This window comes from Canis lupus, chromosome 16 (assembly GCF_003254725.2).
Source record: "Canis lupus dingo isolate Sandy chromosome 16, ASM325472v2, whole genome shotgun sequence".
NCBI classification, from domain to species: Eukaryota; Metazoa; Chordata; class Mammalia; order Carnivora; family Canidae; genus Canis; species Canis lupus.
In genome coordinates this window covers 36,761,001-36,785,797 of record NC_064258.1, presented here as the reverse complement: position 1 = coordinate 36,785,797, position 24,797 = coordinate 36,761,001, and the positions used below count along the sequence as shown (strand labels likewise).

At 44.4% G+C, this 24,797-nt stretch overlaps 1 protein-coding gene across 2 annotated transcripts in view; it reads right to left on the bottom strand.

Moving 5' to 3' along the window:
* Nucleotides 1-7,829: 7,829 nt before the first annotated feature.
* The window catches only part of LOC112678709 (prolow-density lipoprotein receptor-related protein 1-like), a 43,521-nt gene continuing 26,553 nt past the window's right edge, over nucleotides 7,830-24,797 (bottom strand). The window contains exons 18-33 of one of the 2 annotated variants that reach the window (XM_049094616.1): nucleotides 23,645-23,883; nucleotides 22,421-22,550; nucleotides 22,010-22,200; nucleotides 21,051-21,237; nucleotides 20,266-20,484; nucleotides 19,433-19,616; nucleotides 18,304-18,505; nucleotides 18,053-18,217; nucleotides 17,675-17,875; nucleotides 16,137-16,686; nucleotides 15,595-15,723; nucleotides 14,371-14,481; nucleotides 12,541-12,777; nucleotides 10,183-10,660; nucleotides 8,693-8,801; nucleotides 7,830-7,993 (exon numbers count right to left, since the gene is read on the bottom strand). In XM_049094616.1, the coding sequence (XP_048950573.1) occupies nucleotides 7,964-7,993; nucleotides 8,693-8,801; nucleotides 10,183-10,660; nucleotides 12,541-12,777; nucleotides 14,371-14,481; nucleotides 15,595-15,723; nucleotides 16,137-16,686; nucleotides 17,675-17,875; nucleotides 18,053-18,217; nucleotides 18,304-18,505; nucleotides 19,433-19,616; nucleotides 20,266-20,484; nucleotides 21,051-21,237; nucleotides 22,010-22,200; nucleotides 22,421-22,550; nucleotides 23,645-23,883 (3,362 nt within the window). In that variant the 3' untranslated portion in view covers nucleotides 7,830-7,963. Of the gene's footprint in view, nucleotides 8,802-10,182; nucleotides 10,661-12,540; nucleotides 12,778-14,370; nucleotides 14,482-15,594; nucleotides 15,724-16,136; nucleotides 16,687-17,674; nucleotides 17,876-18,052; nucleotides 18,218-18,303; nucleotides 18,506-19,432; nucleotides 19,617-20,265; nucleotides 20,485-21,050; nucleotides 21,238-22,009; nucleotides 22,201-22,420; nucleotides 22,551-23,644; nucleotides 23,884-24,797 lie in introns of both variants that reach the window. The other variant, XM_049094615.1, reaches the window with a different exon arrangement.

Below are 24,797 nucleotides of genomic sequence, written 5' to 3'. Positions count from 1 at the left end.
ATAAAAGCTGAACACAGAGTTTCAGTATACACACAAAAGGTTTTTTTTTGTTTTGTTTTGTTTTGTTTTTTTGTCTCCAGTACAAACTTTGGGAGCTTAATCATTCGTTGCCAACAATACCCTGGCTGCTTCGGCACTGGTTCTGAAATCTAGCACTTATATCTTTGCCCCCTTTTAGCATAAGATTTGCTAAAAGGAGCCGACGGGCCCCACTTAAATCCCTGACTGCTTTATTTCCAAGTTCCGTGCCGTTTTTCGGCCAAGCCCAGTCTATTGTAGAAAAAGCTAGAAGCTCCAGTTTCCAGCATGAAGTGAGACTAGAAATCGTCTCCTTTTGTAAATGGTGGTGCCGAAAATCACAGGTAGGCAGCTCTGGTCCACGGAGGAGACTAAGTCGCGGGCAGGGCCAGCTCTCATTTCAAGCGGCTGATTTAAGGGCGCCTTTCCCTGCGCTGAATCTCCCCTTTAAAAGCCAACTCAGAGGTAGGAACATTCAGGTCCGTAAGCACTGGCAACAGGGCTGCAGCAGAAGGAACTAAGCAGCACACCCTACTTACTACAGTGGAAGGGATAGGATACTTTCACTTCCCAAGCCGTTAATGCCCGAAATCACCTATTTCTACCTTTTTGCAACCAAACCTTTAAAGTGCAGGTGTATCACCTGGTGATCTCTTTCAAATGCAAATTGTCATGGAACTGGGCTGGAGTGAGGCCAGAAACTGACTTCCTCACTAGCTCGCGGGAGGAGCCCGAGCTCATGTCCCCCCTCCCCCGCCTTGGGGCTGCAAGGCTTTCCTGGGGACCGTGCCTCACTCAAATTACAATCCCAACGGGCTGCACAAAATCAGACCTTTGAGAGTTTGCTGCCTGGATGAGATAGGGCACTTGCTCCAGGGAACCGAGAGCCAGAAGGAGAAAAGGCAACACTGCTTTCCCCGCTAACACCTCCGAAAGGCAGGGATTGATTAAGGGTCTGGGAAGTCAGGACCCAGCAGACAACAAAGATACTGAGTTCCTAGCAAGTTACTGAATTTACTGAATCTTGCCTGCATAACAGTTCCAAATATTACTCAGGGAAGCCTGGCTGAAAACAAAACTAGCGTTTTGTTGTTTTCACTTTTCTTCCCTGCCCAATTATTCTCCTGTGGCTTATACTCAAAACCCTTGCCCCCTCCCCCATGACTAAGAATTTGTTGTCAAGAATTAGAGCTCTGTTTTTTTGCCCTAGCATAACAGAAATGAAACCAAAACTCCCTTTTAAGAAATGCAAACTGGTTTTTGCTAAAAAAAAAAAAAAAAAAAAAAAAAAAGTATTCAAGACAGCATGGAAAGGCACTCCTGCATCAGGCTGGGATCTGTTTGGGGCACACGGGTCATTCTGGGGCTACAACAGCACAAAGTGACAATAGCTTTGACACACTCGAGACCCTAGACCATGCTGGAGCTTCAGCAGCCACCACTGTGGGTGTGAGCTTATCCTGAACCCAATACCGGCTAGCTCGGCGGCCTCCCCACGGGGAGCACATGATGGGGAAGGGCACTGCCGCCAGCCCTCCCCCGCTGCCTTGCACCATCACAGCCTGTTCTTAAGGATCCCAATCACAAAGTAGGTGTCCCTAGTTGATGGGCGAAGTCTTCTCGGGATTGCTCAAACTGTTCCTGCAAGACGAGGAATGTGTGAAAGTGGAGCAGCACCGCATTCTCGCATTCGCAGGGTTCCTGCTCCACCCGTTGGCTGGCCCGGCTCTGATCTAGAAGCCTGTCCTCACTAAGGAGGGCTGAGGCTTTCAGCACCCAAGCTGTTGAGCCCTTGCGGAAGCTGTAGGAGGTGCTGCCAGAGGTGTTCTCCACCCCTCTCCTCTGGGTTGCATGGGTCATCCAACCAGTGGGTGGGAAGACACCTGTCGTTTTGTCAGCCCATTTGTGGACACCTTGGAAAACAACCATGGCAGGCTCCGCCTTTGTGGAACCTACGCACTCAAGCATGAGAGCTCCATATAGGGAAAATGATGAATAATAGACCAGGGACCAGGACTGGAGGGAACAAGGGAGGACCTTTTAGGCAAGGTGGTCAGGAAGGAGGTGATGCTTGAGCAGAGAATGGAAAGAATAGAGAGGGGAGCATTCCAGGCCCTGAGAACAGTGATAATGAGTTAGGGACAAATGGGGCTAGGTAGGGGGCCATGAAATCAGTCTCACAAAAATCCCAAAAATGTGGAGATGAAAGAAAACCAGAGCTAAAGCCAGACCACCCTGTCCCAGGTGCCAGAGACGGTTACTTGTGGCCAATAAGAATTACGGGACCCTAAAAAAGGAAATAAGCCATTAAAGATGTTACCCACTCACTATGGTGGTATCAGTAGATATGTTAAAAGGATTTGGGTTCCCTGGTTGGTTCTCAATAAAAGACTCAACCCTACAAGCCTCAGTGACAACCCTGTCAGGACCCCCTCACTCCTGACAGCTTTCTCTGTATCTTTGCTTAATAAACTTCTACCCCTTTACTCACTCTCCTTTGTCCGCGAGATTCATTCTTCGATTCCGTGAGACAAGAACCAAGCTCTCCTGTTTATCGGTAGCACAGCAGGCTTGGCATCAGCATGGTTTGCTTCTGCTTCTCTCTAGAACTGCCTGCCAAGGACAGGAGGAAGCTGGAGGTACCTTTGAGTGAGGCTAGGGAACTCTTGCCCTCTACCCTTTGTCAGGGGAAGAGCTTCTTGAGGTGACAATACAGCTTGGAACAAAGTCTTTTCTAGAATGTCTTCAGAATCAAATATGAACAATTCAATGTGTGACTAACTCATGAGGAACATCCTATCCTACCGTGGTGCAGTAGGGAGAGGCAGAAATTTGAATCCCAGGATGCCTGGGTGGCTCAGCAGTTGGGCATCTGCCTTCGGCCCAGGGCCTGATCCTGGAGGCCCGGGATCAAGTCCCACATCGGGTTCCCTGTGTGGAGCCTGCTTTCTCTCTGTGTATGTCTCTGTGTCTCTCATGAATAAATAAATAAAATATTTTTTTAAATTAAAAAATTTAAAATAAAGAAATTCAAATCTCTGGGCCCTATCACATCCCTGGAGCTGTGGATCTCGCCCCCATGCCCACCCCATATCTTTGATCTCACCTTCTTAAAATGAAGGCCTGTCAATCATGTCTTTTAAAATCTCAGGACCTTCCTTATGTGTCATCCATTCTCAGCTTAAATTCCATTCATGGCTTGGCCAAGGCCTATGTGTTCACCGCCCCCCACACCCCCTAAATGGTGCTTTTCCCCATCAGCTTCGAGGGGTCATATTTGAACATATCATTCACATGTTCAAATGTGTCATTTTCTCGACGTACTTACCTTATCTCTGAATTTAATATAAGGGCATGATGGTTTCTATGTATTTTTGTAGTCCCAGAGTGGGTATTGACACTTGTTCAGGTCCGGTGAAAAATTTAGTAACTTAAAGTTAGCTCTAAAATCTATTTCCGTGCCCTAAGTATCTCCTTGCCCTAGACACAACTTGTCTTGTACACAGAGAGTCATCTGTGGCCTAAGGGCACCTGCCTACAGGGGTGGGGGAGGGAGTGTTGTGGGGGGGGCATAGGAGCAGCTTCATGAACTGGGTTATAATCTGCTTCTAAAGACCAGTCCAGCACAACCGGTGCCTCTTCTGGTCCCAATGCATCATGGATGAGATTTTCCCCATGTGAGGGGAACAGAGTAAGAGACACCATCATTACTTCAAATAAAAACTTGTGTGAGGCCAGGGAAGGAAAAAGAAAAGACTTGTGCGCAATTCTCAATCTTCTCAATGACCTCCACATGCATTCTTCTCTTTCCTCATTGCACGCAGTAAAATTACAGTTTTTGAATATATAGGTGAGGTTTGGTGGGGTCCAGAGCCAATGGCCATGAAAGAATTCTTGAGACTGTCTTTGGTGCAGCATGGTGGTTTTATTAAAGCACGGGACAAGCCCCGTGGGCAGAAAGAGCTGTTGCTGCTGCTCCCACTGCCCTAGGATTATTAGGAACAGATGATTATATACTTTGGGGTTGGGGGAAGTAAAGATAAAGGAAGTTCCAAAAGGATCTTCATCTACTAAAGAAGACACAGGACACCAGAGGCCTTGCTATTGTCAAACCAAGGTTGGTTTTCCCCCAGCAAGGCATTTAGACAGTTGGGAGCTTCCTGGAGGAAGCTATACCCTGACTGCCTCCAGTATTTGTCAAAGGGCTGCAGGTTATAGGGACATTGAATTTTATCTACGTTTCCCTCTGCCTTTGTTTCGCACATCAAAATGACCCCTTCCAGCACATCTCCATTACACAGGACTGGACACAGGGAAATAAGGACATCTGTCCAAACCAAGGAAAATGCGGACAAGGCTTTTGGGGTGGAGGGTGTGGGGCAGGCAATGCCGACCAGGTGGCCTGGTTCTCTAGTGTTGGTAAGTGGCGAGGCGGGCTTAAAACTGAGGTAAAGACAGCTCTACTGCCCTCTGGTCCCACCAGGCTGCCCAACACCTCTGACAGGCAGGTGGGCGCAGCCGTGCTCTTAAACCAGCATGAGGTCCAGGCGCCCAGGGATGGCAGGTGCACTCACAGGTACCCAGCACCTCTGCCATTCACATGGCAAAGGCCCCTGCCACCACTCTCCCTAATCCCCACGGTCATGTCAGTGCCTCCCAAAGAGCTGCCCCTCATCCCAGCATTGAGGGGCATTGTGATTTTAGAATCTGGGGACATGTACTTCCTGACAGAGTAAACGCCACCCCTGAGGGATTTCAGTTTTCTCATCTGTACAACTGGGAAGGCTGAGTTAGATGCCATCATAGAGCCTTTCTAAATTTGCTATCTTGAGAGAGATACCTAATTCTTGAGAATTAGATGAGGCTGAGAGGAGAGAAGCAAATATGAACAGTGAAGCCTGAGGAAGAGGACTGACTGACCTATAGATTTAGTAACTAGTCTGATGGCAACAAACTCCATGTTCTAGTTCCTGATTTCTCTTTTAACAGATTTTTTAAAAAAATATTTTATTTATTTATTCAGGAGAGACACACAGAGAAAGCCAGAGACATAGGCAGAGAGAGAAGCCTGATGTGGGACTCGATCCCAGGACCCGGGGATCACAACCTGAGCCAAAGGCCAATGCTCAACCACTGAGCCACCCAGGCATTCCACTAACAGACCTTTTTTAACAGACCTTTCAGCAGTTAAAATAGTAGGAACACGGTGCATCCCTCCCATCATCGATGATCTCCCCCATTTATTTCCTAAAAAGAGTATCAAGTGTTTAACCTACTTGCTATAGACTGAAAAGGTCAAGTTTTGCAGAGGGCACTCTCAACCTAAAGCATGAACCAAAAAACTTCTTTTTCTTTTTTTTTCCAAAAAACTTTTCTAAAGCTCCTGTCCCTCCAGAGGAAAACCCAAATCTACTATCGGGTTACAGATGTCAAGTTTCTATAAGGAATTCAAATGTTTACATCTGCTATGGGGTTAGAGCTTCATCTATTTAGGTGGAAAGAAATAAAGAAATTAACACTTAATATAGAGATCATCACAAAGGCGGCTCTTACAGTTAACGTGCCATTGCTTCAAACAGGTAAGATTATGAAACTGACATAATAAAGCCAATTTTAGGAGTAGGGGTGGTTAGGCATTGTTAATCTTATAAATGAGTACCTGACATTTAGACTTAAGTCTTTCCTGTGAAATAGTCGTTCAGAGGCTTCTTGTAAATTCTTGAGTTGGGGAAGCAAAACAGGATGTGCCAAACTAGATTCAAGTGGAATGACACTTAGGCACACATTCATAGGAGGCCAAAGATAAGAAAAGACGTAGCTAAGCCCGGGCAAGGAGGTGGAAGGAAGGGGTGCCCACATGATACACAGATTTGGCAGCAGTCAGCAACCCTTTGCCCCAGGATAAAGAAACGGTGGATGTGTTGGGGGAGGGTCTAACCAAGTGAGGCTTGCAGAGTAGCAGGGGGGGCCGGAGTAACGTTCTGGCGGACAGACTGCGGAAGTAGGAAGTAGACAGAGCTGGCCAGAACTCCAGCCTGGGAAGTCTCAGGTCTGAAGGAGGTGAAGGCGATAGCTCAAGATGTCCAAAGTGGTATCGCTGCTGCACATCATTCGTGTATGTTTTCAAGCCAGACTCTTGTGTCCTTTTCACTCACTTCTCCTCAGATAGGGGTAGAGCCTTGCCAAGAGCCAACATGGCAGGGAGATGGCTCTTGGGAGAGGTGGCAAGAGAAACCTAAGAGTCACTCTGTGGAGGCGAGGCGTCTCAGGCACTTGGGTGCTGAACTGGTTTCTCTCAAATATAGCTAAGCACTTGGGGAAACGTAATGCTGCTCTGTGTGTCTCCCAGCCTCAGGAAGGGCAGAGCTCCCAGCATTTGTTTTTCCGGTCAAGTTGATCTGTATTTGGGAATGTTTATACTTGACTGCACAGCAGAGTTGATTTTATGTACCATACCCACATTAATAAGCCTAGGACTTCTCGTGACCCTTGGTAGCCTACCAAAATCATCCTGCAAGAAGCTAAATATGAATAGCTTAGAAAAAAAAAATCCAAGCAAGGAAAGACTTCCAAGTCAAGTCGCGATTATAATTTGGACTAGGGTTCTCAGCCTCTGGTACTAGGCACTAAGCAGTGCACAGGCATTTTTGTATTTTCATGCGATGCTCTATTGACCTGATGTGTGTTCTGTTAATCCCCTTGTTATCATTGGGGAAATAGTTTTGTGATTAAGTGTTCTGCCAAAGGTTGCTGCTGAATTTTAGACAACACTCCTGTTACCTGTGTCCCATCACAGATTTAGTGCCCTTGGTCCTTACATAAGGGTGAAGGAAGATGTATTCTGCAGGGTCAAAGGGAATCTGGGATCTAAGTAGTATCTGCATGTTTCCCCAGCAGGCAAGAGCTCTTTGGGATGAACCCCAGTCCACACTTGTAACTCTGTGTTGAGGCCCCCAGCGTCTACCCACTTTACTTCAAGTCTTAAACCATATGTCTGCGTTTCTACATCTGTAAAGTAGATTGACCTATACAGTTGATCCTTGGGCAAACAGGGGTTGGGGCGCCCACCCACGGCAGTAGAAAATCCACATATAACTTGACTCCCTCCAAACTTAACAGCCTACTATTGCCCAGAAGCCTTACCTGTAACAGTCTGTTAACACGTATTTTGCATGCTATACGTATTATGTGCTGTATTCTGACCATAAAGTAAGCTAGAGGCAAGAAAATATTACCAAGAAAATCATGAGAGAATACATTCACAGTATTGTGTGTACTGCTTGAAAAAACCTGCATATAAGTGGATCCGTGCAGTTCAAACCTGTGTTGTTCGAGGGTCAACTGTACTTAGCTTTAGAATCAAATGAGAGCATAAGAAAAACACCATTTTTATAGATTTTCAACAAAAGTGACTACTTTTGCAGTACTATTGCAGTAGTTTTGACTACTTTGCAGTAAAATGTATCTGAGAGGGAGTGATAAAGAATACTGGAATACTTGTTACATGGCAGAAACGTGACCTTTACCTAAAAGGTAAAGATTTAAGAGCGATCTTTCCCTTTTGTAAGATGGAGAAGCCCATTCAGAGCAGAAGCCCGTTCAGAGCAATTAAATACACCTCAGAGTAAGTGACAAAGCCAAGATTCAAGTCCAGAACCTCAGACTAGCACTGGGCCAGGCACGCTGGGATCAGAAAGTTTCTGTAGCTAAACCAGAACCTGAATCACATGGAGCTTGGCCTGAAATCTGACCCCACCTGCAAATATTCAGTCTTCCAACACCTACTACCAAAACCAGATGACCTCAGCCAATTTCAAAAGCAGTTATTTTAATAAGTTACCATTTCAGCACACAGTTACAGTAAGTTACAGATGTTAAAACAGTACACAATGCAACGTATAAACAATTTTTATTGAGAAGTTTCAGCTCTCTTTTTATCATAAGGTTAGTCGGTTTGTAAAGAAGTTAACAGTTCCTGTAGGAAAAGAGACTCGAAATCAGAGAATATACACTAACATAGTTGTTTTTTTTCTAAGATTTTATTTTTTAAGTAACCTCTACACCCAACGTGGGGCAAGAACTCACAACCCTGAGATCAAGAGTCGCATGCTCCAGTGACTGAGCCAGCCAGGTGCCCCTTGATATAGATATAGATATGTTTTAAAATATTTATTTGTTTATTTTTTTTATGTAAGCTCTATGTTCAGTGTGGGCCTTGAAGTTATTAGGCCCTGAGATCAGGAATCATATGCTTTACTGACTGAGCCAGGTACCCCTGAATACACACTACGTTAAAACAAAACACAGAGGTAGTTGAGTGAAGGGGAGATTAGGAGAGATCACAGGGGGGCATAATTTTAGGGGTAACTCCAACTAACTCTAATAACATCCCACCCCACCATGGAACTGAGCCCCTTGTGGAAGTTCACCAAAATCTGAATGTCTTGATTACCACTTCATGCACATTTCACTTTGGTTGGAACTAGAGACCGGAGACTAAAGATAAACAAGTCACTGAACATTAGTTTAAAACACATAATAGCATCATTCACCCAACACAAAAAGCTCTGTGAGTTAACACTGCCTACTGTCACCCAGCTCAGACTTTTCAGAAGGGGCATTCTTTGGCTGTATCTCACAATCTGTTCTCCTCAAAGACCCTTCCCAGGCATACCTGCTCATCATAGGCTTCGTTGACAAAAGTCTCACTATTCATTAGATTCTCCTCTTCTTGGCCATTTTCTTCACGGCGGGTCAAATTTCTCGATGCCGCTGCACGATTTCTAAGAATCAAAGAAACAAGAGTCAAAAGAGTTGTTCCTAGGGGCTGACGCTGGGATGGGTCTATACTTAGAAAGGGCCAACTCATATCCTATCAAAGGCCATTGCTATGGGAATTGTGTTCTGTCTTTTGGATGAATCAAATGACCTAGAATGGGTGATACCGGAGTCAATTATGATTTGTTACTAGGCATTCACTTAACCTCTGAAGTAGTACATCTTTTCAACTGGGGGACACTATTAATTGGTGTCAAGGAGAACGGAATCCAAGGACAAGTTAGTGGTGATTGGATGCCGGTGAGCTAAGGAAGTCCATCTTAACGTTAGTAAAGCTATTGACCAGTGCTCGTTGGCTTGGGCCAAGCTACACCATTTCTCCCGGGCTTTTCTTCAGTCTGTGAGTGCTGGCTTGATAGAGATTAACTTTTAAAACTTTCCTTCTCTATTTCTTGGTACATAGGCTGCCTACTGGCCCTCCCCCAGCACAGAGTGGACGGACCCTCCCCAGCATGCGTAACCTAGTGTCCTCAGTTACTGTCACTTCCTGTACTAAAGCCGATTTTGTCATCATCCCTACTCTAAGCCAACATTTTGCTATTTTTGTGTGTTTCTTAATATTCTCTTGCTCTTAGGCAAAACAATGTGCTTTCTTTAAATCTTCCCTGAGTGTATTTCACCTCCTGCTATGGGCTGAGTTATATCCCCTCCCAGTCAGTATGTTGAAATCCTAATTCCCAGTATCTCAGAGTGTAACCATCTTTGAAGACAGTCTTTAAAGAGGTATTTCTGTTCAAATGAGCTCGTCAATCTGGGCCCCAATCCAAAAGGACTGCTGTCCTTATAAGAAGAGACGAGGACATAGACATGGACAGAGGGAAGACCAGTGAAGACACAGGGAGGTAAGTCTGCATCTATAATTCAAGGAGACACCAATCCCACAGACACACTAATCTCAGTCTTGCAGCCTCCAGAACTAAAAAAATGAAATCTGTTGTTTAAGACACCCAGTCTGTGGTATTCGTTGTAGCAGCCCTGGCAAACTAACATGCCTCTGAGTTTCTCCTGCAGTTCTTGGCACAAACTTGGCCTCATTGGTAAAGAATCTCATCACTTCACCCCTGAGATTGTGCCACTGGTTGCTGCCAAGGCAGCTCTCACCTGCGCAAATGCCTCCTATCCCTTACAATATCGTGTGCCCCCAGGTCTCAAAGAGGTGACCTCTGTTGTCCCTCCAGGTCATCCAACAAGTAAGCAGGCTGCTTATTCACCTAGATCCTTCCCTGGAGGACAAGTTCCTAGGGTAGAGGGATAACTCCAACCCCACTAATCCTATAAGCCTTCTTTGGAATGAACTCTACCATGAGGACATTAAGAGCTGCTCACCTTTTTAATTTGTGTGCTCTTCTGAAATAGACAAATGCTCCCAGAGCTACTAGAACAACTGATAAGACAACGGTTAAGCTGAGGGCTATGTAGCCAGGTGCAGGTCCACGTGCTGGCTCTTCACAGACCTCTCCACTGTATCCCATCAGGCAGCGGCACCTTCTTAGCCCTCCTACCATGGTACAGATTCCCCTCCCATTACAGAAATCCGTGCTACAGGGCAGATGTTTTGCCTTCTGTGGGTCCTTGGGCTGAACAAGCTCGCCTTTTTCCTTGGTTTCGGAGATCTTGCTTTCTCTAGCAGAAATTGGAGGGATTAGTGTTTTCCCAACAGGATAATTCACCCCTTCTAGACTCGGATATCTGGCCTTGGTGGACTTGGTAGCTCGGAGAGGTAGAGAGGCTTCTGGATTCAACCTTTTTCCAGCCTCTGCATTTTTAGGTGTTGGTGTTGAATGGGTTTTATCTGGATAGATACCTACAAAAACAGATATGGGTATATCCCCGTATTTGTCAGTTAAACGATTTCAGAAGAACAAGAATTCTAGAAGACTCATCTTCTAGATGAGTTTGAATTTATGAAATCATCAAATCATTACCATTACCTCTTGGCTGACCAAAAAACTATTAAAAACATATAAAAAGCTGCATATTCTAAAGCACTTAAAATGTTTGGTTTCAGGACAGTCTATCATACCAATCTATAATCTATTTTTAAATGATGGTATGCCCAGGTTTAGCCATGGCACATTCTCTCAGTTACAAAAATATTTTTTTCTATTAACAACAGTATGGTAGATCTAAATGGTAAATATCCAGAAAGATTTTTAAGATGTAAGTTTATGTGTAAATATGAATTTGTGTGTGTGTGTGTGTCCAAGTAAAGTGTTGGTTTAGCAAGATCTACAAGCTGTAAATCTTGGACCAGATTTGGTAGCAGTAGTGGGCAGGAGGGTGCTTCTAACCAACAACCTGTAAGTTCAGTTTGCCTGTAAGACATTTCACCCTATCCCCCATCGTTGTTGGCACAAGCATCATTCTGTATATAAATACTAAAGACCAAACTAAGGGGAGGAAAGGTAGCCATGTTAGCAATAAAACCACCTACTGCCTCTGCCTCAGGTTGGTGTTACAGGAGTGTTTCCACTCCTGGGCAGTTTAAGGTCCCTGACAAGTGGGTATTTCCAGAGGAAGCCAGACTAGCTTTTCATACCCAGTACCACCCCCTCCAAAAAAGTTTCATGTACAAGCCAGGGAGAAATACTTATTGAGAAGTAGAGCCAACTCTTGGTCATCAGGATGGGAGAACCAGTGACGGTCGGTTAGGCTTCTGGTTTAATTCTAACACGAGATGGTGAAGGTGACACATTTCTTGCTCACTGACCTGCCTCCTACAGTCACCGTAACATGAGGTTTTTGAGAAAACATCCTCATCCATGAGAACATAGAATCAACCATGGGGAATCAAAATCTATTAACTTTCCTATTTAAGATGAAGTCATTCGGGGTAACAAGTGGCATTCCAACTCATCAGCTTTGAGGATGATAAGGATTTAAATTCAGAAATTGATAAGAACTCTTCACTGTTAAGATGCCTTTCCCACTTTGTTTTCTTAATAGTTACAAGCTTCAGTGCTGAGCTCACCATTTCTTCAGCTCTACAGCTTCCACGACTTGGATACCACTAGAGCCAAAGCTGTAGGATGTGAAGATGGTGACTGATATCCCCATTGCTCAGCTGACTCACCATGAAAACAGCTTTCCATGAAGGCAGGATTTGGCAGCAGCATCTCTGTAACCACTAGCTCCCAGCTAGCATTTAAGAAGTAACCTGACAGTGGTATACTCTAACATGGCAGCTTTATTCACATGCTCTTGGATTTCTCAACTCTTTGAGGGAGAAAGTACTATTTCCACATTTAAAAAGGTGAACCAAACCAACACAGGTTAAATCATTTACCCAACCTCTTCCTCCTGGCTCTGCTCACTGTGTGGTCAATTTAAATGGACAGAATCAAATCTAGGTTAAATGAGTGCTCTTCCAGAAAACACAAACTCTTGAGCCCTTTGGAGCTATCGTATGGCCTATTCTAAAACTGAATCAGAGGACACGTTAGCTTTCCAGAAGATGTGCACATAATCTATACCCAATTGCCCATAGTTAGAAGTTTTATACTGTTCAGTTTAAAAGTGCCAGCAATAACAAAGCAATGATTTGGAGGATAAAAGCATGAGGAATACTATAGAATTAGATATTAAGAATCAGATTGAGATATTAATTAAGAACTATTTTATTAAATAGTCAAAGTATGTCATGTACAGTGATGAACAGTAGGGTCTTGGATAGGAGTTACTCACAGCTCATCTCATCAGATCCATCCGGACAGTCAGCATGACCATCACAAACTTGCTCCATGGAAATGCACTTCTGACCATCCTTACAGGACTGGGACAGCTCAGAGCACAGGACAGCTTCAACACATTTGCTTATGTTAGCCAAGGAGTACCCACTGGGGCATTTACAAGTCAGTCCTTCAGGGTTTGGTAAACACATATGGCTGCAGCCACCATTGTCTTTCGAGCAACTGTTACTACCTGTGGATTCCCCCCACCAAAAACAAAAACAAAAACAAAAACAAAAACAAAAACCACACACATTGATTTAGATGGTTTCAGAAGGATCTTCTGCAGACATTCTACAAACAGACTATCAGAGTTATGGGACCTAGATTTTTTTTTTTTCCCAGCGTGGATGGTTTTTCAGTTTAACTCCCTTTAGTCAACCAGGTACCAAATGATTAGTGATTTTTCTTCATGGGTAAGGATGGCTTTGGAAGGCTAGGCATTCAGACAAGGGACCAGCTTCATAAAAATTGAGCTGAACTCTGGCTCATCCAAGACTCCATTGGGAGTTCTCCTTTCCCCATGGTGTAAGCCAAGCACCCAGCATCAAAACTAGAAGAGCCTCAGAAATAAAGCTCTCTTTTGATGAAAATATGAAGGCTATGGTATCTATTATCCCTATGAACTGAGTAGAAGGTCATCCACTGATAGCTAACCATGGTTCTGTAAGGCTTCGATCTCAAGCTTTACCTTTTAGTAAGGCTTTATTTTAAGATATTCCAGGAATTGTGGAATAGCTATCTATATACCATAGATAAACCTTCCCAGGAGACCCTCCTTCTGCTTCTCAGAACCAAGCCACAGATTATCATCACATGGGTGATCACTAATCACACTGAAGAATTCTAAAAAGGTTCTCTCATGGGATGCCTGGGTGGCTCAGTGGTCGAGCATCTGCTTTTGGCTCAGGGCGTAATCCCAGAATCCCAGGATCGAGTCCCACATCAGGCTTCCTGCTTGGAGCCTGCTTCTTCCTCTGCCTATGTCTCTGCCTCTCTCTCTCTCTCTCTGTGTGTGTGTGTCTTTCATGAATAAATAAAATCTTAAAAATAAATAAATAAAATAAAATAAAATAAAAATATTCTCTCCACAAAGCCAAGACTTCAGAAGTTTAAGCACAACTAACACTTGTTTATAAAGTTCAGCTTTCCAAAATAAAGCAATGGAGTAGCATTCACATAAGACCAATATATTCAACATAAATAGTGCTAAGACCAAGATGCTCAACATGCATGGTAGTGGTAGATATGCTTAATTATTTGAACTCACATTGTTGGTGTTCATGTCAACTAGGAAAAGACTTTCTCTCTTTCTACTTTAACCAAATCCATCATCACTCTACTCAAACACTGGAGCAAAACACATGGGCACTCCCAAGTTGGTATTTCAAGGATTAGTTAACAACACAAGTAGATGTAAGTGATGATAAGTAGAATAAAGGCTAGTTCCACCATGGAGCTAAAAGATGATTTCGATTATACCACAGTTATAATTGTGTCTACAAAAGAAATTAAAATAGGGTCCAAGTATACCAAAACCCCATCCAATATATTTACCACTCTTTTGTCTCCTAGAAAAGTAATAGGACTAGTTATATACCAGAACTATGATATATATAATTGCATAAAGACAAGAGAGTTATGCAGATCTATAAGAATTTGCCAGAGAAATATTTTATCAGGAAAAACAAAGCAATTTCAAGGGGATATTGCAGGATAGGGAATCCCTTTCATGGGGAAATTCAGCAGGCTTCAGTGTTGCCATAATCAATGAAAAGTAGCTTACCCTGTTGACTAAGTCTACTATAAACTTTTAAATCCACAATCTTCTGGTCTATTTGGAACCACTGGTTTTCTGAAAGTTCTGCCCTGCTGTACCAAACCTTAATGGTTTGGGCTGAAACAAAAACCAGTAAATGATCATTAAGACAAGCAAAATTTAAATTTTTAAGAAAAGCAAATTTTAAGATAACATCCTGTGCAAAGAAAATTGCTCAGTATGAAAACTGTCACCCATCTGCATAAATTCCAGTTGAATATTAGGAGCTTTACAGAAGAGACATGTTTTTTTCTAAGTCTTTTTTTTTTTTTTTCTGAGAAGAAATTTCAAGACAAATAAAAGTAGTTCTATGCCTTCCTCCAAAATAAAGTCAGGTGTAAATTATGTTGAGCACATTCATATATGTCCAAATATACAAGGATAGATAATTAGGATATGAGACACTTAGATATAGTCCATGCAAATGATGGGTAGTGATTTTAAACATTGTTCTATAATATATCTGAAAATGGCTTTTTGCAGTAAGTGTTACCAGGGGATCTTAAAACAGATAGCAAAGTTCTTACCACATACCAAATAAATTAGCATCTCTGTTGGTAGGATCTGACAACCTGTTTTTGCAATTGTGATGTGGCCAGCCCAAATGGTCAATGGACCAACATTTGAAAATATTAAAGAGACAGATTTTAAATGGCATTTTCCAGTTTTACCAATTCTAGACTCTAGCCAGAAACAGCATACTGGAATACTGTAGCTTAGGAAAATCTCTTTAAAACTAGAAATACCTTGTAAGTACAGAATATTCTGTAATTCACCTGGTACTTTCATGTGTATGGAGCCAAGTGAGACAGGTACTGCCCTCATTTTATAGGTAAGGTGTTATAGCTACTAACCGACAGAGCAATTATACTACTTGGTTCCAATTCCTGGCCCAATTCTCTCTGGACTATATCACACTGTCCTCTAAAGCAAAGAACCTCAGATGAAAGCCAGAAATCTCAGGCAGAACAGGACTAAGCATATTTATATATAAAGAATAACCAAATAAGTAAAAGCTTCCCCAAGTCATAGATTTCCTGTTACACATACATGCTAGATTAGGGAAGTTGTTTAATTATTCTTCCAGAAGAAAGACTCTGCCAAAGATCAGTGGTAGGCATTAGTAGATTCACTTTAGAGACACACAAGTAAATTCAGATCACAAAGACAATCATGTTGAATAAGACCTACCATCATCATCCATTGTCGTCCAGAACATCATGCCTTGGCCAAATGTAAAAAGGTTAAGGCCCTCAATTCCTCTGCGGTCTACTCTGTATCTAGAGCCATCTTGTTGAATGCTCTCTATGAGTCCTCTCCCTAGAAAGAGAGGCTAAGTTAATTTCACTTGGCCTAAACAGCTCTACTCCATCCTGTAGTTCTTTGTGTCTTGTCTGCCAACCCCCTCCAGTAGGACATTGTGTCGCACACATTTTCTGAAGGACTGTTCTTCATTCACTCTAACAGTGATACACCAAGATTTGTTCATGCCCGTTTGTTAAGTTCTCGATTTTATTCCTTCACAAAGGACAACAGATGACTCTGCGGGCTATTCCATTCTACTCAGAATGATGAATCATTGTGTTTGTTTGGCAGGTGGTGCAGAATATGTAAACTCAGAACTAAAAGCTATTTGAAGTCATGGCTAAAGACCAGAAAGCAGAACATCAGTATTTCACTGGGGGCCAAAGTCCTTCAGACTCACGTTTATGGTATAGGTTATAATTGCTTACCAGTATCAGCCCAGTAAACTCGGGTTCCCGAATCTGAAAAAGTCAGGCCCTCAGGGACCTGGGATCTCTGCCACAGCACCTTCCTTCTGCTGCCGTCCATGGAGGCACATTCAATGTTGGACCCACGCCTACTATCATCCTGGGAACCCAGGTCCACAAAGCACATGACTGCAGAGGGTGGATGGAGTACAACTGAGGTGGGGTGGTAGAGATTTTCACTGAACAGGACAGTGGGATATTGGCCTTTCGAGGAAGCAACATTGATGTGAGGATTCTCACTGTCAATCCAATATATGTTTCCACTCAACCAGTCCACAGCGAGGTCAATCACTGTTCCCTCCACAGATAAGATTTTCCTCCAAGAGAGACTTCCAGATTCTTTGAGCCTCAGGAGCCTGATATCACGATTACCCAACTCTGAAAGGTAGAGAGCCTTTTCCTGGACTATGTAGTCCAGGGATGCAAGCTGGTTCACATTGGTAAAAGGAAGTATCCTATGTTCTGGTAAAGTTGGTTGTCCTAGTAAAGCTTCTAGATTTTTCAGATAAATCTATGGGAAAAAAATTAGGTGGATGGCACCAGCTGAATCTAGTGTCATTCCACATCTTGATTTTGTATTAACGTTAAAATACTTAGAATATATGAAAATCTGAATTTATCATCTAAAAATAGCAGTTATTTCTCTCCCTTTCTGGAGCTTTACTTAAAAGTCCTTGAAGCCACATGTCTTCAAGATGGACTCCTTTGTTAAACGCCCCCCCCCCTTTATTTTGTAAATGTCTGAGCTATAATTGACATATAACATTTGTGTAAGTTTCAGGCATACATGTGTTGATTTGATACATTTATTCATGAAACGCCCTCCCCTTTCAATGGGACTCTACTATGAACATCTTACTGAACCTGAAGCCAATCCTCCACCCCAACATTTGTCATTTTAAAGTGCCCAAGGTGACAAACCCCTTATATGGTAGAAGTTAGAAGTGACTTATTTGTTAGTTTCTCCTATGACTTAAGAAAAATTCCCTCATAAAAGGTACACCCGCTGCCCAGGTTAGAACCTTGCCGAGTTGCTTGTATTCAGAATTACTCTATATCATCAGTGAGATGCTTGGACAACTACCCCAGGTGAGCCATACTCTCAGACCCCTAACCTATCCTCTGACATACTAGTTCTCAAGGAGTGGTTTTCAATTCATAGTCACTTTATTTTGGTCATGCTAGCTCCCAGCACACATGAATACTAAAATTTAAGTTGTATTTGAAGGCTATTCTAAAGTGGGAGGGGAAGGGAAAGGGGCAGGGGACATCTGGCTGGCTTGGTCAGTAGAGCATGCAACTCTTGATCTTGGGGTCATGAGTTTCAGCCCCATGTTGGGTGTAGAGATTACTTAAAACATAATTTTTTTTTTAAAAAAGATTATTCCAAAGGCCAGGGCCCCTACTATGTATAGCTGTGCCTGGAGGGTTGGAATTATTCAGTCTGAAATAGACCACAGCCCAGGCACAGACATGTGGGTAAGGCTGTGGAGCAGTACCTGCATGACACCTGTGGGCAACGCGAGGAACAGAAACGCAGACTCCTCGAGCGGAACACAGGTGATGCCATCATCTGCAAGCAGGAGTCCCACTGGGCAGTGACAGCTTCCCTTGGATCGTGGGCTCAGAAGGCACAAGTGAGAACAGCCAGTGTCCAGACAAGGATTAGGAGACTTGGGCTGGAGCACTTCGTGCATTATCTGGAAGAGAGGTGCTGGATGTTACTATGCACTATTGAATCCTTATGAATAGCAAATGAATACGTCTTGCTTTTTAATCACAATAGAAAGATGTCACTAGAGTTTGTACTTGGGAAGCTTGTACACGTAGCCTTTTCGGGAGAATTAGGGGGATATTTTGAAGAGTACACCATAGACCTTGAGTCCATAAGGCTGTTGGGAACGCTTGATGAGGACAGCCCTGTTCTTGCCTGTCGTCTTCTTCATGCGCTGTACTGCTCTCATCTTCATATCGGACCAGAAGACTTCATCTTCAAACACAGCGACCGAAAAGGGGTTCTTGATCTGTGTTAGCTGCAATATCTAAAATGGGGATGATGAGGTTTCTGGAATGAATTTTATACAAGGCAGAAGACATTACATACAGCCTAAGACTAAAGAATACTTACATGGACACCAGTACCATCTAGATTAGCAGAGCCAATACAGTGAAATTTGTAATCAGACCAGAATATCCTCTGACTCAACTGGTCAAGAGTTACGCTGGTTGGCTGGCCAAGACTTTGACTGATGAGTATTTTTCTGCCACTACCATCCATCCCAGCTTGTGCTATTTGAGGTTCTCCTCCAATTTCAGACCAGTACATTAGCCTGTGTGGATAAAACTCAGCTTTGAAGTTATTACTTTGCAGAAAATATCCATTCATTCCTTAAAACACTAATCTAGACCCATTATTTTTTCCCTCATGCTTGGTCTATTCCTTAAGTGAAATTGTGAAGTAAAAGAAAGTTACCCTTGAAATTTTATGGTGCTTGTTTAGCCATCACTTGGGGATAAAATATCACGACAGTTATACAAGCAGCCACGGAATACATTAGTTCCTGGACCTGGAAAATAACCAGAGAACCTGCCAATCTCTCCTGGGCTAGAAAGCAGGCTAGTTCTATGGGAAGATGTGTGACTTGATCTTAATCTTGGTCACAATCAAAGCCATTAGATGCCTCAGAACTGTTGCTAATTTCCTGAGGACTATGTATGTCATAGATTCCTGGATAGAGATATTGAAAAGGTAAGAAAAGTAGAATAGAGGGTACCCAATCTGGGTGACCTCTGGGTCCTAAGTTTTACCCTATCTTGTTCTTACATTTGATACACAAATGGCCATCCCAATAAGGGCTTGCCTCTGACAGCTAGGCATCATTGTCTCTAAGTTCCTGGCCTTTTCAGAGAAATGACTTTGGATGGAAGAACCTAGATTCAACACCAACACAATTATTTCCTCCACTACTACCAACCACATTAGTGTAAATTAAGCACTATCGGGGTGCCTGGGTAGCTTAGTCAGTTAAGCATCTTGATTTCAGCTCAGGTCATGATCCCCAGGTCCTGAGATCGAGCCCTGCATTGGGCTTATCAGAAGCTTTTAAGATTACTATACATATGGCTGACCCACATCACCATAAGATCTAAAGTCAAATCAGGTAAGCTTTTTACTCATTCTATGTTGAGTGAACACAAAACTAAAGAGCAATAACAAACTTAAAGGGCTTGGCTGGCATTCTGACCACTGGACTCACCCATTTAGGGGATCTAAAGCCAAAGACTGTGGTTGAGTCAAGTCCTCATCCAGGACAATTGTATGTTCAGATTTCCCTCTCCAAACAGCAGTCAGCTGAATTGCCAAAATCTGGCCAGCTGTCCCATCCACCCAGTAGAGATTCCTCCCAATCCAGTCGACCACTATACAGTCTGACTTTATCCCTGAAGAGAGAGAGGAAACCATTCAACATGGGAGTCTAGGTTAAATGATGGCTTTTACTAGGTTTTAGCTCATAGGCATCAGACTTGAATTCCATATTAGTTCATTTTACAACTGGTAGATGCATCTCCATCAAAGCAGACTTTATATTTCTCCAAGGTTCTACTTGTAGAGGAAGATGGCCATTAGAAATAATGGCCAGTGGCTGACAGTTTGGCCAACTCACGTGGTCTACTGAGGTGTCAATGCAGCTTTTCATTTCTAGCCAACTAGCAGGCCTTTGTCCCTTTTAGTTAAGAAGATTTAATGAGGGAGGCCTGGATGGCTCAGTGGTTGAGCGTCTGCCTTTGGTTCAGGTCGTGATCCTGGGGTCCTGGGATCAAGTTCTGCATCAGGCTCCCTGCAAGGAGTCTGTTTCCCCCTCTGCCTATGTCTCTGCCTCTTTCTGTGTCTTTCATGAATAAATATATATTAAAAAAAGAAAGAAAGAAAAGAAACTCACATTTCTCTATTAGTGGAAGGCCAGTTAGAACAAAAATTAATTTAAAAAAGGGAAGATTTAATTAAATCAATGTTTAGGATGTTAATGGCCATTTTTCATGCTATGTGTAATTCATAAGGGCAGGATGAAGCCTGCACAAGGGAACATACCTTTTACCACGGTCCCTGTCCTCCTTGTGTCCATACTTATCCATTTAATACTTTCTGCACTAAGATCTGTCCAGAAGACTTTCTGTCCCACTAAGTCGTAGTCAATAGAGAAAATCATCACATTCTTGTCTACAGTTGCCAGAACATCCTCCTTCAAGCTCCTCAAGCCATAGAGGAGTAGGTTGGACTGAACTGCCACGAGCAGGATTGGTTCAATACCTGGCAAATAATAACCTCTTTCAGCATGGCCTTACGAAATGTGAAGGCTGCTGAACTTCACTCTGGCTAAGGATTTAGAGAACAAAGGTGTCTCTGCATTCTCACTGCCAGGGCTGGGACACCAGCTGGCTGGTATCTGAGTAGTTCTCTCCTTGATGTGATGCTTGAGCTAATACCCATAGTTTAAAGATGTTTAGAATAAACACATGATTAGCATAAATTGAAAAAAAATTCTAAGTATTTGGCATAAGTAGGCAGGAAAGAAGTGCTTGTCAAGACTATTGACACTTATCCTAATTTAGGTAAGGACCAGAGTTGTGCTTCTGTTGTAATGATGGCTTATCTGCATAATCCTTCAGATTTAAATTCAATCTGAACTGCTGCACATAAAAAGGGGATTTGGAGAATGTGCTAGGCTTGCTCCGCAGATGCAGACAGCAGACTGGAAGCAGGCAGGAGCATTTAAGACTTGAGAAAGAAGGTTTGCATTTGTATTCCTGGGAGATTTAGGACCTCAAAGTTCCTGACCCAGGGCTTAGGAGAAAGACATCCTGGCACCTGCCTACCTGTTGCTTTACAGGTGTGACCATCAGGCTCCAGCGAGTAGCCAGGTTGACAGGTGCAGCTGTAGGAGCCCTGGGTATTGACACAGGTCTGACTGCAAGGTTGTCCTCCCGACTTCTGGCACTCATCCACATCCTTGCACACTTGGCCACTGCTCTCCAGCTCAAAGGCTTGCTCACAAGCACAGACCTGAATGGGTTTCAAAAGCATTAAGACTTCCTGAAGACACGGATGCCTAACCTTGATGAAAAGGCCTCGCCTTGCTATTAAAAGCACACAGTGATGCACTCGACTTTAGCAGCTCAAAACAAAAAAGATTCTTAGAACCAATTTCATTTTAAATACAGTCACTCTCTTGGTCTTTTTAATGCTGATGCACCTCACACCCTTGTCACCACCAACAAAGGGGTGCAGTGGGTCCCCTGTGTTAACAGAGGGGTCCGCGTTCAGCCTAGGACACCTAGAATCCCCGCAGAATCAAGAAGAGGCATGGAGACTTAACTGAACCAACTATCCGCCCATAGAGAGGTTATTGTGCTCGGACGTCAGAACACCATTTTCTTCTACTTGCCCACCAGAGTCAAGTTCATGATGTTCAGCCAACTAATAATGCTAGGCCAGAACACGGGCAGTCCTGAGTTTAAGGGCAGGCCACATTCCAGATACATACATGGAAGAGACGTTCATCAAAATGTCTGGCTTAGTCCCAAGTCCCAAGTGACCCCCCGAGCTCAGGGGTAGCAGAGTTTCTGGAGTCTCGGTGGTAAAGTTCCAGGAGACACGACACAAGGAAGGAACCTGACAGGACTCAGGAGGAGCCAGGAAGGGCCCAGGGGATATCAGAGGGTGGGTCAGGACGGCTCAGCCAGGTAAGACTGTGGGGACAGCCTGCCTGGGGACAGAGACCCTCTCGCTATACCAAGTGCATAGCTGCCGGAGAAGAGTAGCTGAACGAACTCACGGGCCCACGTGGGGACAGGTAGCAGGTGTGGGAACACGGCGCTTGGCTGCATGCTGACAACAATGACGAGCACTTTCCACCTTCATCCGAGCCGTCGGCACAGTCCTCCTTCCCGTCGCACACCAGGCGGAGGTCAAGGCAGCCATGGGAGCGGCACTGGAACTCAGAACTCTGGCACTTCTTGGGGGGACCTAGAGAGGATGACTTTCTACTTTTATAGTCTGCTCCCCCACCCAGCCCCGGCATCCCTCCCCCGCAGCAAGGATGGACAATCAAGACACCTCCATCCTGCTAAGGGAGGTGTCAGGGCCTGCAGGCCTGCACCCAAGCCGGCTCCTCATGCCCAGAGGAAGCAAGCAGCGGGGGCCCCCTGAAGCCCCCCGCCCCCCACAGTGGAGGCCCCGCACTCACACCCAGCCTCGTCACTGCTGTCCCCACAGTCTCTCTGGCCATCACAGCGCCACACATCAGGCACGCACGGGTCTCCGCCGGCACAGGGCCACTGCCTGGAGCCACAGCGAAGCTCCTCGGGGCCACAGTCCTGAGGAGACAGTGATGCGGTCAGTGACACCTGCACTCGGAGCCCAGGAGGAAGTTCTCGGAGGGAGAACGAGCCTGGCTTACACGACAACGCTTGAGTTCCTTTGGCAGCGAGGGCAGACAAAGCCCCAAAACTCAGAAAAATGTTTGCAGTAGCCAGAGTGTAGGTGAGGAGTTCTAGGTAAATCAAATCTGGAAGTGAAGTGGAAAGAAAAGATCTTATTTTGCCAATTGGGAAGTCTTCACTCAAGAAAAACATAGATGCAAGAATGTGCTCTAGAAACTTTTCTTAAGAATTCTTTTGCCATTTCAAAACTACCCCAGCATACTAAACGTGATAGCAAACTTTGCACCTCACCTGACTTGGACACTCGGGCTCTGGGGCAGGACCTACTAGAGGAGGGGAGGGGACATCTGTGCCCCTGCCATAGTCCTGAACCTTTAGATGCATTCCTGACCCCTCAGGCACCACGAGGCCCATGTTCTACCCATTTGACAGATGAGGAAGTGGAACATGAGGGAGCAAGTACTTCTGCAAAGTCAAATGCAAGAAGGATTCAAGCCAGGCTGCATCTCCTACAATGTGGCAGTATCTGTGTGCTTCGTGGTGACAGGTGAGCAGAGCTTCGGAGCAGAGCTCTGGATGGGACATTCAAGCCACAGATATGGGGTGCCTGGGTGGCTCGGTCAGTTAAACATCTGCCTTTGGCTCAGGTCATTGAGCCCCACGTCAGCCCCACGTCAGGATCCCTGCTCAGTGGGGAGTCTGCTTCTCCCTCTGCCTCTGCCCCTCCCCCTGCTTGTGTGCTCGCTCGCTCTCAAATAAATACATAAGAAAATTTAAAAATAAGCCACAGCCATTAAGACCTAATACGTGCAAACCTAATACGTGCAAACCTACAATAAAAACCTCTTAAACGTTGGTCTTTCAGCAAGAGATCATCTCACTTTGGACACTTTAATGTAGTTAAGGGTGGCTTTCTGGGCAGTAGTGATGAGAGCCTTCTCTGCTCTTGTGTTTTCTCACATTTTCTACCAGGAAGCACACATTCCAGTTGTGAGGAGAAATCTGTTTTCTGAAGAAGGGTGCACTACCTTCTCGTCAGTCCCATCTTTGCAGTCTAAGTCACGGTCACAGAGCCACGCCGCTGGCACACACTCTCCACTCCTCCGGCACTTCACCTCCCCCGACGGGCACTGCACAGGCCAGGCAACAGGACAGCCCTCTTCGTCCGAGTGGTCTAGGCAGTCTCGGTTCCCATCGCAGCGCAGAGAGTTAGATACACACTGGCCGCTCTTGCATCGGAATTCAGGTGCACTGCATTTTGCATGAACTGGAAAATAAAGCTTTAAGTAAGAACTCAGCCAGATGTGGAAGTGATCTGAAGGCACCTAAAGGGGTCTGAAGACTCCCTGGTCTTCTGCTGTCCCCTGGGAAACGAAACCCCAGCCCTCAAAGGTGGTTTCAGTAGTGTTAGGCCAGAAAAGGCCTACTAAGATAGCCCAGAAAAATCCTGTCTTGGAGAATGAGGGCTGGGGGACAGGCATGGGAGACACATGGAAGGACACTGGATAGGCTAGGGAGCAGGACTCTTCTCCAGGACCTTAATGTCATCCATGAAAAGAGAAAGTCTCTCATGATATCCAACATGTCCTATGTGTTATGTTCTTGGGCTCAGTTCCTACAGATGGAAGTTGCTTGATTTGTCTCAAGAGAAAAGGCTCAGATCCTACCATAAATACTTACTGAAAAGTAAATTATACCTTGGGTTCCTCCCTCCCTGCCTCTCCTCCTGATATTCTCATAAGCCTGACTGCAATGATGTCATCTGGCTCCACAGTCCCCTCCGCATTCAAATCTATCATGGAACCTCACCCAGACTCTTCTTTTTCCCACTTCAATTCTTCAAATGCTCTCCTCTACCCTGTTCCCACAGTGCGACAAAGGTCCTTGAAACAGGTCATTGGGAAGACCACAGAAAGACTGAGTATCCCATAGGAAAGAGGGCAAAGCAATGACACTCACAGATGAGGATGGCCCCCCACATGAGAAGACCTAGGATCAAAATTAAAATCTTCAATGTGGTAGATTTGAGCTCAAGAAACATTTTGTGAAGAGACTGGTTTTCCACTAATGGGAATCTTGTCACAGAGAGGGAAGTGCTACCCCATGATCTCCAGCATCCCTTCAACTCAGACCCTTCCCTCCTAGTCTGTTAACTTCATGCTAAGTACAGTCCATCTGCAT